General features: G+C 38.5%; 1 protein-coding gene across 7 annotated transcripts in view; it reads right to left on the minus strand.

Annotated features, from left to right (window-relative positions):
* TAF1A (TATA-box binding protein associated factor, RNA polymerase I subunit A) overlaps positions 1 to 15,308 on the minus strand; it is a 31,784-nt gene that overhangs the window by 1,469 nt on the left and 15,007 nt on the right. For 6 of the 7 annotated variants that reach the window (XM_061160078.1, XM_061160080.1, XM_061160082.1 and 3 more), the window contains 6 exons: positions 14,225 to 14,423; positions 6,774 to 6,904; positions 5,345 to 5,503; positions 4,249 to 4,315; positions 3,390 to 3,513; positions 1,721 to 1,875 (listed from right to left, as the gene is read on the minus strand). In XM_061160078.1, the coding sequence (XP_061016061.1) occupies positions 1,721 to 1,875; positions 3,390 to 3,513; positions 4,249 to 4,315; positions 5,345 to 5,503; positions 6,774 to 6,904; positions 14,225 to 14,423 (835 nt within the window). The remainder of the gene's footprint in view (positions 1 to 1,720; positions 1,876 to 3,389; positions 3,514 to 4,248; positions 4,316 to 5,344; positions 5,504 to 6,773; positions 6,905 to 14,224; positions 14,424 to 15,308) is intronic. The other variant, XM_061160081.1, reaches the window with a different exon arrangement.

Genomic DNA, 15,308 nt, shown 5'->3' on the forward strand with positions numbered 1-15,308 from the left:
CCATAAATCACATATAAAAAATTAACATTGTTACAGTCTCAGCTTGCATCTATTCCTTTTTCCTGGAAATTGCTAAGATATATATTGTACCTACAGTAATGAGTTTATTATCCCTGAAAATAGTATGTGAGACTTGCTAATATTTTGTTAGCTGGGAAGCAGTGGCATATGCAGTGTTAATAATTTGTGCTTCTAAATGTATCTGCCACTTTAGCAAAAACAAAATACAGATTTCTGCTTCTGTCTAGAATACAGAAAGCTGGAAAGAACTTTGCTCCCATCGTAACACAGAGAAAAAGCCAAATAAACTACAATCTCCTAACTTCAAGCCTGCCCGAGCTGAAGTCACATGACAGCCGAGCAGCCTGGATGGCCAGGAGGGAAAGGCCCCTCCAGGGAGGAGTGGGCCTAGTCGCCTTGAGTGGCCCATGGGAGGAAGGCAGCCCCTACACCCTGCTCCGAGCACAGAGCAAAGGCAGATGACGGTGGGAATTCAAATCCAGGGTGTAATGAGGGTAACCAGACCAAGAACAAAACCCAGCTCAGCTCCCGACAGACTGACTTAACCCCCACACTAACACCCTGAAAGATGGAAGCAGTGAGCCCACTCTCAGGCATTTTATGCCTGATATTCGCAGGATACTTTAGAACTCACGCAGCACTTTAACGTGAGCTGCATGTGATGCTTACAACAATCCTGTAAGCAAATCAGGCAGCTGTTACACTGCCCAACTCACACAGAAGGCTCCCAAAGGCTACCTGCTTGGCCTAAGTGATGCAGCGAGTAAGGGACAGAATTGGAAAGTTAACCCAGGTCTTCAGACCCCGCTCAAACACAGGTACATTCTGGTATCTGTACTAGACACCTTTATACTCATAAAGTTGGAAATCACAGTCCAAATCACATTTTTGTGTCTTGTCAGTATATCAGGGAGAAATGTTTAAAACTACACTCGTGTTTATTAACCCTTTCCCTCCCACAAAATCAGCATCTGGCTAATCTTAGTAACCATCTGAAACATTAACTGAGAATACTAATGCAAATTCCAAATTAGCACAAACTATACTGAAGAATCTCTTTAGAGCACTTTAAATTCCCTGGCCACACAGTGCTTACTTGTGGCCACTGTGAGGTTCCTTCCTTCATCTCTGGACAAGATGGACAAGTCTCATTTCAGTACTGGCCACCTTTCCATATTTCAGTGGTAGAAAGCAGGTAAGAGCTTTAACAGCCAAGATACTCCCCAAAGAAAAGATCAATTTCCCTTTAAGAAAATTTTTAGCCAAGTTAATAGGAGGTATGTTTTTCTTTTCATAAGGGAAGAAATGACTCATTGTTACAGGAACAGGGAAGTTAATAGAACATAAAAGTGTCATTTAAAAATGAAATCAATAAAGAATATTTTTCTATTTCTTATAGACAATCTCAGTCAACTTTCTCTATAGCACAGCCAAATGGTCATTTGTTGTGAAAACAGTCTGCATCCTTTATCTTAATAGCTCTTAAAAGATACTCAAATCAGAGCATAAAAACCAACGACAATCAACAGTATGAAATCACTGTTTCTAATCCACAGTTCCCTAGCAACAGATCACTGGCCCCCCCCAACTCAAGATTATTTTTCTATTCATCAGTTATTTCTCCAGCATGAATGCCCACATTGCAATTTCAAAATCACCTAAAAGCTATAGCTAGATAAAAGGAAAACAAAACATGTACCTTTTCCTAATAATAACCCAGCTACCAAAGCTTTCTCACAAGCCAAAGTTTTATCATCCTTCCAATTCCTTTTTGCCCAAAAGTAGCTGAAGTGAAAGCTTGGCCACCAGCTTTTCCTGGAGTTCCACTCTTCTTGAACCCAGGCAAGATGACTCCTGGAAAAGAAAAATGTCAAAAGCGGAGGTCAGTGATGGAAACAGACCTATATGGTCAGAATGTGAACTTCAGTTGGGTCCATGGAAAGATGACAAAGCAGATGCTCTGAAACTAGCTTCTGGGTACAGCCATGGCACAGAACATACATGAAAGCAAATCCTTTTTAGACTTCCTTGATCTCCAGATCCCATTTTCCATCTAATGAAATAGCCAGTTCAGCACAGCACAGTGGTTACCAGCATAGACTCTGAGGTCAAAGTCTCAAATTCAAATCCTGCATCTTCCATTTATTATCTATGTGATCCTGTGCAAGCTGCTTAATCTCTCTGAGACTCAGGTTCCTTGGGTACATTGATGGCACCCATCTCACAGTTTTGTTATTAGGATTAAACTGGTCCACAGTGTGGCAGGTGTCACAGAAAACTCTTTGCCTGCTGTCCAGTACAAAGCAAAGTTTCAATAAATGTTAGCTATTATTATTCACTACTTTAAAAGTTTCTTTAAAACCTTAAATTTTATAGGCTAGAAAGAATTACTATCCAAATTGAGATGCCATTATATACATTTACATAAACACACGGGTTTGACAGCTAAACCCAGGCAATGCTAAGTGTTCATCAATAATTTAATTGACCAAAGATGTATTTAGCACCTATTTGCCCTTGTGGCAAAACTTCTAGAGGTTTAAGAAGTGAACAGCACATTTCTCTGCCTTCAAGAACCTTATGGTTAGTAGGGGTTTAGGTTGAGATTTGGAAAATGGCTTACAGTGAGCACACCAACATATCGCACCAAAAACACTTCATGATCAGACTATTTTATCTCTAAGATCAAGTCAGGTCTGAAGCCTGAAGCAAGTTTCCACTGATAATTAATCTCCTAATAAACTAAAATGGATATAATAACTCAATGAAACTTTCATTCCATGGTATCCTTTATTTTCATGCACAGGGTAAAAATGATAAGGGCCACTTCTTTTCTTATATTCGAAATGTGGCATTGATGATTACTATGATCAAAGGTATAGTTTCAGATACCCAGCTCACAAGGGACTTCATAAATATTTGTTGAATGAATAACCAAGATGGTTTTAAAAGGTCCTAAAAAAAAAACCACTGAAAATAGCTGGGAGAAAAGCTGCTTTCTATGTGATCTTCCAAGGAGATGACACAAATTACAAAAAGCTTTACAAAGAATCTCATCAAGAGTAGAAGTGACCCATTCTAATCTTTATTTTCGAAAAGAAAGTACACAGTTACCCCTTAGCAGAGTAGTGGTAACTGACAGTATTTATTTTAATAGCACAAAAAATCTTGATAGAATTTTTTATGTTTTACTTGTGATTTCCTACTTCCTGTCTTCTGATGTATTCAGAAGAAAACAGCTAAAAACACAGTTCAAGAAATCCAAAAACATAAACAAAGAACTTTAAAAATGGACAGATATTAGCTAAAATTTTATAAAGTGTTATTTATGCTGATCTAGTAATAAACACTGTGTGTTTCTCACTTACCCCATTAGAGTCTGTTTGAGATATTTTGCCAGGTATTTCCAAGCAGTTATATTTTTAGTGCATCCAGCAAAATCTAAAATTCCAAATAATACCTCCAATCCCAGTTTATGGTGTTCTTGCTTGTCTGCGATGTCAAGACAATTAAGAGTTTACAAACAACACGGAAGAGCACGAAAGTAAAAGCTTACATTCCATTGACAAAATGCCACTGAACATAAGCCTTAAAGTCTAACAGCTTAAAACAATTCACGTGATCACACTATCATCAACATACGCTCCTGTGATGAATCTGAAAAATTCAGTAACTTAGTCCATGCTAATGAGAGCAGGGTGGTGAGTCTGACCTCTGTATGGGTTTATACTACTCAGAATATTATTTAAAGTACCTGCCCTATTGAGGCATTTCATACATATTCTTTTCTATTAGGAGAGGGACAGAGGCAGTCCCAGTACCTATTGGACTTAAGCATATTTCCTCCTTTCAAGAAATGTTCTTTCCTATACTGAGCTGAATAACAGTAAAGATTAAAATGAGCTGAATTACACAAATAGAAGCCATTTTTCCTTTCCAACCATTGCCTAATACTTTACAGCATGGGTCAGCAAACTTTTTCTGTAAAGGGGCAGACACTAAACATTTAAGTTATGCAAGCTTTACAAGCTGTCATAACTATGCAACTCTACTGTTGCAGGGCAAAAGCAGGCACAGGTGATATGTAAATAAATGGGCACGGCCATGCTCCAACAGAACTTGATTTATAAAAACAGGCAAGAGTTGGATCGGGCCCACGGCCACAGTTGGCTGAGCCCTAGTCTACAGGTTGTCTGCACGAAGAGACAGAAAACAAGAACTACTTACCTGATTTTCGCAGTAACCTATGGAATTCTAACATCAGTTTATGAGATGGTACAATCTGATACAAAATCTGGAAGAAAGAATAATACTGTAATTTATTACCCATTCCAAAGGCGTTAGTATACTTTCAGATAAAATTCTTACTATCTAATATGCTCTCAGAAAATGAATCAAAGATTTAAAAGATACTTTGCTTTTATCCAGTTTTATTTTTGGTATAAAAATGTATTCTATGCAAAGACATTTAAAACAAAAAAAATCCCTGCTAAAAACAAGATAGCTGATTGGGTGGGTGGGCAGTGTGGATAAACAAATACTTTTTTTTTCCTCCATATTTATACTGTTGACCACACTTGAAAAGTTTACTTTCTTTTCAGCACCCAGGACTGAGGAGAAAATAAAGAAAAAGAGTATCACACAGACAAGATATTTAGTATTTACTGATCACAAAGGGTCACAAAGTATATAAAACAAAAAAGCAAGGCTAGTTATTTTAGAAGATTGTGTTCAGGAACACACTCTATATAAAGAGTATTCAAAAGTCAAGAAACTTCCCTGGTGGTCCACTGGTTAAGAAATCTGCCAATATAGGGGACACAAGTTCGATCCCTGGCCTGAGAAGATTCCACATGCTGTGGAGCAACTAAGCCCATAACTACTCACCTGCAACAAGAGTCCAGGAGCAAACACTACTGAAGCCGACGTCCCTAGAGCCCACACTCCACAACAGGAGAGTAGCCCCTACTCGCTGCAGCTAGATGAAGCCCACACACAGCAACAAAGACCCAGCACAGCCAAAAACTAAATAATTAAAAACAAAAATAGCAATGCAGAACTTTCCAACCAGGGTGACAAAGGGTTTCTGTAATACTGATCCTCTCCCCTCAGTCTCACTTGGGCAGAGGATGGGGGAATGGTAGTTGATGAGAGGAGGATCTGCCTGAAGTCCACAGCCTCCTGTCTTTATCTCAGTGTATCATCCATACACTGTCATTTTCTCTTGGTGCAAGAACATGAAAGTTGGAAAGTAGTGACCTAAGAATGTCTTAAAGTATTTGATTCCCAACCCTGTTCACACACTGACGTAAGAATTCCCTACCTTAAGCACACTTATCAGTTTCTCTCTGGGTGCCTTCTCTCTCTTTAGAAAATTGTATAAGTAGACATGAGCGTTTGGATTTGATGGGAACTTTTCATCATAGGCGTAATTGTTAAGCACCTCTCGGGCACCATCTCGATCCCCATAGAATTCCAGCATCTGCATAAAATAAGTGACGCTATCTTAGCTAGATTCTGTAAGATAACTATATGAAACATCATGTACAACTTCACTGATGAGCACAGAAAATCATACAACTTAAAAATAGCATTTATTGTATAGGGAACAATAGTGATGCTAGTTTTTGCTTCCACCAGTGTATTGTACAACCTCCATGGAACACAGAAGATCACATCAAAGACCTACACAGTTTCCCAATTTTTCCTTGTCATATTTTGTTACTGAAAAATATAGCAACTTCAACAAAAGAACTGTTCCTGTGAGAAATAAAGGCTTCAAATCGGGCAAACTAAGGACCAAAAAAAGACCATATGATGCCACTAACCTCAGTGCCCTACAAACTCCAGCCACAAAAGGAGAGCATAGGAATTATAATTCCTTTCCTTTCATTCTTTCCCATCCTGACACAGGAGTTTCCAGATTTACTGGCATCCAGTTTCAGAGATTATCTTCTGATAACGTAATTCTCACTTTAGCATTAGTGAAACTTTCAAAAAGCAAAGTATTTTGATGATGTATCCCTAGTCCTCTGTCCTTTTGCAATAACTCTGAGATAACAGGTTGTCCTTAAGAACTTCTAAAAGCCATTCTTCATTTCACATATTGTGACCTAGTTTCAGATTTTTGTCCCCTTTCCCTTCTAGATCCCACCATATCATAAAAGATCTTTCTGCTTTTCTTTTAAGCTCAATCAGAACAATATAGAATTGACATTTACAACTATTGTGCTATTTATTTATAAATATAGTCCATCACCCCTGCACCATCCATGAGCCCTACATCCTTGGGTTTTGCATCTTGGGGTTCAACCATCCACAGATTGAAAATATTTGGAAATATAAAATTTCCAGAAAGTTCCAGAATGCAAAACTTGAATGTGTTGCACACAGGCAACTACTTACACAGCATTCATATTGTGTTAAGTATTAAGAGCAATCTAGAGATGATTTAAAGTATACAAGAGGATATGCATCGGTTACATGCAAATACCGCACCATTTTATATAAGGGACTTCACTGTACATGGATACTGAGGGGTGCCTGCATCTGGCCATGACAGGTTATCCAGTGGTGAAAATAAACACAGTAACAGCTACTGTATAGTAGTAAAATAAGCAAATGTTATTCAGACAAAAAAAGGGTATCCTATTGTTTAAAAAATATTTTTTTCCATTATTTGCCTTCTGACTAATAAAGACTAAGCTTAAAACAAAATGAAACTAATGAAAACTTATGAAAAGTCTACTTACCTCTACATAACTCTTCACAAAAGGGTCCCAAACTCCAGGAATTTGAATCAATGTACAAAGGTTTACAGACGTCTTCCAGCTGCGGTTGAGCATATTCTGGGATGCTGTGTTGTAAGCATAATCGTCTTTATCTGCCCAAAGACAAAAGATTTTTTAAAGTAGTCAGTACTTTAAAATGCAGAATCAGTAACTGATAAACTACACATAAGAAAAGCTCAGACTGTAATGGCTTCACTGGTGAATTCTAACAAAGAAGAGTACTAATTCTTTACAAACTATCCCCCAAAAAAGGACAGAGAGAACACTTCCCAACTTACCTAAGAGATCAGTATTACCCAAATACCAAAATCAGACAATGACAACACAAGAAAATTACAGACCAACATCTCTTACACAGATGCACAAATTCTTAACAAAATACTAGCAAACTGAACCCAGCAACATATAAAGTGGAATTTATTCCAGGAATGAAAGGTTGTTTAGCATCTGAAATCAATTAATACACTATAAAATCAACAGAATAATGACAAAAACCTCATAATCATCCCGACTGTTGCAGAAAAAGCATTTGATAAAAATTCAATAACTTTTCATGATAAAAACACTCAATATCTAGGAATAGAAGAAATTTCTTCAATCTGATAAAGAGCATCTTGTGAAAAACTCACAACTAATATCAGAATTGATGATGAAAGACTGCATGCAAGGGAGAATTCCTCTCCTGCCACTTCTGGTCAACACTCTCATGAACATTCTGGCCAAGCAATTCAGCAAGAAAATGATATAAACAATGTTCAGATTAGAAAGGAAGAATTAAAACTATCTCTACTTGAAGATGACATGATTTTCTACATAGAAAATCCTAAGAATCCACTAAAAATTTATTAGAATTAATGAGTTCATAGTTGTATAATATAAAATCAACATACAATAGTCAACAAACCATCCAAAAATGAAATCAGGAAAATAATACCATTTACAATAGCATAATAGCATCAAAAACAAGAAACAACTTAGCTATAAGTTTTACAAAAGAGATAAAAAATCATATCTGAAAAGTAGTATTGTTCAAGGAAATTAAAAATGACTTAAGTAAATGGAAACACATCCCATGTTCAAAGGTTAGAAGACTTATTAAATTAACTTATAGTTTTAATGCAACTTCTATCAAAATCCCAGCTGGCTTTTTTGCTTATATTGGCAAGCTATTCCTATAATCCATATGGAAATGCAAAAGACCAAGAAGAGCCAAAATAATATTCTAAAAAAATTTTTGGAGGATTCACAGTGTGACCTCAGAAGTCACTACAAAACTCCTGTAACTGAGACTGTGTGATATAGGTGTATATATATATATACACATATATGAACTTCCAGGGTTGCTCAGCAGTAAAGAATCCATCTGCCAATGCAAGAGACATGGATTTAATTTTCTTAGGAAGATTGCCCTAGAGAAGGAAACAGCAACCCATTCCAGTATTCTTGCCTGGGAAATCCCACGGACAGAAGAGCCTGGCGGGCTATGTCCATGGGGTCGCAAAGAGTTGGATATGACTTAGCAACTAAACAACAACAATGGACATATACAGATCAATGGGAGAGAATTTACAGTCATAAATAAAACTTCATATATGAGTAAGTGATTTTTTGATAAGAGTACCAAGACAATTCAGTGGGAAAAAAATAGTCTTTTCAATAAATGTGATGGAACAACTGAATATCCACATGTAAAATGACAAAATTGAACCTCTACTTACCTCACATGATATACAAAAATTCACTCAAGATGAATCAAAAAACCAAAATGTAGGAGTAAAACTACACACCTCTTAAAAGAAAACACTAGTCTAAATCTTTGTGACCCTGGAGTAGGCAATGGTGTCTTGGATGTGACACCAAAAGCATAAGCAACAAAAGAAAAAAACAGATAAACTAAACTTCATCAAAATTAAAACATTCTGTGTCTCAAAAACACCATTAAGAAAGTGAAAAAGATAACCCACAGAATAAAAGAAAACATTTCCAAATCCCGCACCTATCTGATAAAGGACTTGGACCTAGAATATATAAAGATTTATAACTCAATAATAAAAAAAAATAAGTACTTCAATTAAAAATCTCCTAGGAGAAAAGAATCTGAATGCAAATTTCTCCAAAGACGACATACGAATGGGCCATAAGCACATGAAAAGATGCTCAACACTATTAGCCTCTAAGGAAATGCAAATCAAAACCACAATACACTACCTCACACCCACTGGGATAGTCCTATCAATGGCCAGCGTTGGGAAGGACATGAAGAAATCAGTATCCTTCACATATACTGCTGGTGGGAATGGAAAATGGCATAGCTACTTTGGAAAACACTATGGAGGTCCCTCAAAAGTTCACAGCAACATCATTCAAAATTGCGAAAAAGTGCAAACACCCAAATGTCCACCAACTGATAATGGATACTTAAGTGTGGTATAATCATACAACGAAATATAAATAAATAAAAAGGAATTAAGTGACATTACATGCTACAACATGGGTGAACCTTTAAAAACATTAGGCTAAGTGAAAGAAGTCAGTAACAAAAGACCACATATTTCAGGACTACATTTGTATGAACTGTCCAGAATACATCTCCAGAGACAGAAAGTAGATTACTGGTTGCCTAGCAATGCAGGAACTGGGGAAGAGTCAAGAGGGACTGCTAACGGGTACAGGCTTTCTTTCTGGGGTGACAAAACTGTTCTAAAATTGATGATGGTAATGGATGAACAACTGTGAATATATTACAAAACACTGAATTTATTATACTCTAAGTGAGATCAAATTGCCAACGTATGCTAGAATATAGAAAAAGCAAGGGAGTTCCAAAAAACATCTACTTCTGCTTCACTGACTATGCCAAAGCCTTTGACTGTATGCATCACAACAAACTGTGGAATATTCTTAATGAGATGAGAATACCAGACTACCTCACCTGCCCCCTGAGAAATCTGTATGCAGGACAAGAAGCAACAGTTAGAATTGGACATGGAAAAATGGACTGGTTCAAAACTGGGAAAGGAGTGTATCAAGGCTGTATATTGTCACCCTGTCTATTTAACTTATAAGCAGAGCACATCATGTGAAATGCTGGGTTGAATTAATCACAAGCTGGAATCAAGATTGTCGGGAGAAATATCAACAACCTCAGATATGCAGATGATACCACTTTAATGGCAGAAAGTGAAGGAACTAAAGAGCCTCTTGATGAAGGTGAAAGAGGAGAGTGAAAAAGCTAGCTTAAAACTCAACATTCAAAAAACAAAGATCACGGCATCCAGCCCTATCATTTCATGGCAAATAGATGGGGAAATTGTAGAAACAGTGTCAAATTTCATTTTCTTGGGCTCCAAAATCAATGTGGATGGTGACTGCATGCTATGAAGTTAAAAGACACTTGCTCCTTGGAAGAATAGCTATGACAAACCTAAACAGTGTATTAAAAAACAGAATCATCACTTTACCGACAAAGGCCCACATGGTCATAGTCAAAGCCATGGTTTCTCTAGAAGTCATGCATGGATATGAGAGTTGCACCATAAAGAAGGCTGAGTGCCGAAGAACTGATGCTTTCGAACTGTGGTGCTGGAGAAGACTCTTGAGAGTCCCTTGAACACCAAGGAGACCAAACCAGGCAATCCTAAAGGAAATCAACCTTGAATGTTCACTGGAAGGACTGGTGCTGAAGCTGAAGCTCCAATCCTTTGGCCACCTGATGTTAAGAGCTGACTCACTGGAAAAGACCCTGATGCCGGAAAAAACCGAGGGTAAGAGCAGAAGGGGATGACAGATGATGAGATGATTGTATGGCATCACTGACTCAATGGACATGAGTTTGAGCAAACTCAAGGAGATAGTGAAGGACAGGGAAGCCTGGCTTTCTGCAGTCCACGGGGTTGCAAAGAGTCGGACAGTACTTAGTGACTGAACAACGACAACAAGTGGGTGAACCATATCAAGAATCATATCTCAATTCTCAATAAAGCTGTTATTTTAAAAACAGAGAGATTACCATGCCACATAATAAATTGGGTGACATGAAAACTTCTGATAATAATAAACAATGAGGAGACGAGACAAAAGAAAACTCAAAACAGACTACTAAGGGGATATAAATTAGTAACCACTTTGCAAAGAGTTTAGCATATTATGTAGTAAAGCTGAAGATACACATGCTTAGTGACAACAATTCTACTCCAAGAAACACACACATATGTGTACCACTATCTGTGCCCAAGAATTTCAAAGCAGCATTAATTATAATATCCCCAAACTATTAAATCCTAAATGGCAATCAATATATAGAAGGAATAAATTGCAAGAATATCATACAATGTATTGTTTCACAACAACAAAAATGAATAAACTAGAGCTAATTCAACCATACAATCACACGTTAAATGTTGAACAAAATATGCAATGTCCCCCAAAATATGTACAGTGTGGATCCAAATATGACACTAAAATATAGGCAAAACTACACTACATCGTTTACAGATGTGTGTGCTGCGCTGTGCTCAGCCGCTTCAGTCCTGTCCAACCCTTCGTGACCCTATGGACGGTAGCCACCTGGGAAGCCCTTACAGATGCATGCTTGAGTGGTAAAGGTATCTTTAAAAACAAAGGAGTTATTCTCATTAAGGGGCCTCCTAGATGGCACAGAGGTAAAGAATCCACCTGCATTGCAGGAGACGCAAGAGATGTGGGTTTGATCCCTGGGTTGGGAAGAAGGAAATGGCAACCCACTCCAGTTTTCTTGCCTGGAGAATTCCATGGATAGAGGAGCCTGGTGGGCTGCAGTCCATGGGGTGACAAAGAGTTGGACATGACTGAGCTCTGAACACTAATTATCATTAAAGTCAGAACAGTGGTTTCCTTGAGACAGAATGAGAGATGTGATCAGGAAAGAACACATGGAGAACTTTCAGGGGGACAGCAATGTTGTGCTCCTTAATATGGGTGTAGTTACATGAATGTTTGTTTTATAAATTCATTCTATCATACATTTGTTTGACACGCTTCTTCAGGATATATTTCACAATCTTAAAGGTTTAAAAAGAAAATCTGTCCTTCGAAACAAACAGTTGGAAGCACAAAACACTTTGAGGTTCCAATGCTTCTTTTTAGCCAAAATAGTAGCCTCCTTTCACCCAATATACAGATTAGTACACTCTTCCCAGTGGATCTATTGCATAAATATCAATATGAACTTGGAAATGAAATGGTAACTGGAAAGCAGGTGTAAAAGGATATCCGAAAAAAGAAAGAAAGAAGGGCAGATCCCTGAGTAAATATAAGTTGGGTGTGAATTTACCATGGAAGGGGGTTCCCAGCTACCAAGTGCATCAAAGCCAACCAGCATAGGCCACAGCAGAAAGGAAAAATCCCAAGGCAACTGAGCACACGTTCATGTGTTACATTCCATAAGTCTGGTCATATAAAACTAGTCCTAGTTTTTTTCCCCATTAAATAGCCATGTGAGGTTAAAGATCATCTAAAGAGCTCCCCATTTTATCCCATCTTTATCTCTTGTTGCTCCAGAAGAGTGCCAGCTGAAGAAGGTACTAAATTATCTAACCATGAAAGTGATGGTATAAATCCACGTTCCAACTGCTTTAATCATCATGTATTTGCTTGAGTTCTACCTAAGTGTGTAAGAAGGAAAGGAAATAATGATTTTAAAACTCACCTAAATCAGTATCAGTGAGTCTTCTTAAAAAGAACATTACAGTGGGCATTTCAGCAAGGTCTGCTGTTGTGTTGTGTTACTCGATCAGTACTGTCCAGCTCTTTGTGACCCCATGGACTGTAGCCCACCAGGCTTCTCTGTCCATGGGATTCTCCAGGCAAGAATACTGGAGAGGGCTGCCATTTCCTTCTCCGGGAGATCTTACCAACCCAGGGACTGAATCCAGGTCTCCCACATTGCAGGCAGAGTCTCTACTGTCTGAGCCGCCAGGGAAGTCCTTCAGCAAGATTAACAAAAGAAATACAGATGCGTGACCTCAAAAGACTGATGAGTCTAGACAAGGAGACACAACACAACACACACATGAAAAAACTCAGAGTGATTAAAAAAGCAAAAGGTGAAGAGTCAAATGATATAGGCTGAACATGCAGCTGGTGTGTTGTGCTTAAAGTAAAAGGAGGAGTGGTCTAATGAGTCCTGGAGACAGATGGCATCCTGGAGCAGGAGGATGCACAGAGGCCTCACAAGATCATCATGATGAAGACAGTATCTCAGAAGTGTCTTGGGGGTGGTTAAAGACAGGAAACAGGAAGGGAATCTGCGACTGGTGAACCCACCCGCCCAGAGACCAAGGAAATACTACTACCAACTAAGGATATTGAGGAAACACAGCTTAACATAAACGAAGTGATAAATGTCAGAACTGGGATTTGGATGAAGGAGGTGAAAACAGAAAAAGGTTAATCCCAGAGAAGTTATGGACAAAAACTATATGAGGGAAAAAAGGTGCAAAAAGGTGCAGAGAATCATACAGCTTGAAAGAACACAAATTTAGGGACAGGAGAGGACAACATCACCACTGCAAGTAAGAGAAAGAGAAGGCAGTTGGGGAAGAACACATAAGTCAGTTCTGGGGGTGATCAGTGGAGTCAAGAAAATTGTCTGTTATGACCTTTGTACAGAAATGAAACAACTTTATCTTGCCCTATTCTTTAAACATATTTTCCTAAAAAACCACATTACAAAACAAACTAAACTCCACTATAAATACACAGGAAGAAATGCTTCTTCTATGCGATAATGCCCATAGATGAAAATTTGTGACCTTTCCTGGAAATCAGGTTTCCAAGAAATGAATGAATCTAGGACTATTCCTGGTGGCACAGTGAATAAGAATTCACCTTCCAATGAAGGGGACATGGATTCTTGGTCCCCTTGGACCCTGGTCCAAGAAGATTCCACATGTTGTACAGCTTAGCCCATGTGCCACAACTACTGAGTCCACGAGCCACAACCACCAAGCCAGAGCACCACAAGTACTGAAGCCCACACAACCTAGATCCCGGGCTCCACAACAAGAAGCCACTGCAATGAGCAGCCCAGGCACCACAATGAAGAGCAGACCCTGCTTGCTGCAACTAGAGAAAGCCTGCTCACAACAATGAAGACCCAGTGCAACCAAAGACAAAAATAAATTTTAAAAAGGCAACGAATCTAAAATGGTCATGAACTTAACCTATGAATTACTTAATTTATGTCTGAAAAGTCTTTTGTTCAAATATTAGAAATTTTATAAAGTATGAAGCAGAATTTTATAAGCATAGCAATCTCTGTTCTCTGTACTATCTGGATAAAGCCAGGCTTGGAAGAAGGGGAATTAGATTACTCCTCAAGATTCCTTCTGTCCCTCTGACAGTCTTACCACTCATCACTCATATTTACTCACCAAGTTGAGACAATTCCATCTTCTTTTTAGACCAAGAATAATACTGCAAAAGCCCTTTATAGGCCTGAATGAGGTTGACTAACACTTCCTGGGAAGAAGACTTTTCACCATATCGCCATGTCTCTGCCTGGGTGAGAATTCTGTTTGCATCTTCAAGCAATCCATGATGCAGAAGGTATAATGCATGTTGTAAGGAAATCTGAAACATTAAGAAGAGCCCACTGTCATGCAGGTCATTAGATAACCATTAGTTTAAAAATTCAGTAAATGTATGATACACGCTGGGCTAAGACCTCGGGAGAACACCAATGATAGAACATTGTCCCCGTGATCAAAAATTTCAACCTAGCAGAAAGATGCATGAAAAAATTGTTGTTGTTTAGTCACTAAGTCGTGTCCAACTCTTTGCAACCCCATGGACTGTGGCCTGCTTTTGCAACCCCAGGGACTGTGGCCTGCCAGGCTCCTCTGCCCATGGGATTCTCCAGGCAAGAATACGGGAGTGCGTTGCCATTTCCTTCTCCAGGGGATCTTCCCAACCCAGGGATCAAACCTGCACCTCCTGCTTAGCAGGATTCTTTACCACTGAGCCACCAGAGAAGCCCATACATCAATTATATGTCAAATTTTCAATTAAAAATTTAAAAAAAAAGATTAATTACATAAAGAAAGAGTAATACAAATCGGGAGAGCATTAAGGAGGAGAATAATGGGAAATACAGCTAATTATATGAACAGAGTCAGAGTTCAAACCTTCCTCTTCAACTACTGTAATGATTTCTCAACTCGTGTCTCCTGTCTTGTCCCCCTACAATCCATCTTCCATGTGACCACCAAAGAAATCTCATCGGTCATTTGGGCAAAATTCTTCAACAGTTCCCACTGCCTACAGAATAAAAATCTCAGCTCTATAGAGATGGCATACAGAGCTCAGCTTACTTCCCCTAGTTTCTACCTATGTGATTTTTAGAATAACTAAAGACACATTAGACACAGAGGTATCAGACTCTTTATTATCCCCTACCATGCTAGACTACAATTTCCTCCAGTACACAGAGTGAATACCCACTAGCTTCTTCGGACT

Source organism: Dama dama, chromosome 14 (assembly GCF_033118175.1).
Source record: "Dama dama isolate Ldn47 chromosome 14, ASM3311817v1, whole genome shotgun sequence".
Lineage (NCBI taxonomy): Eukaryota > Metazoa > Chordata > Mammalia > Artiodactyla > Cervidae > Dama > Dama dama.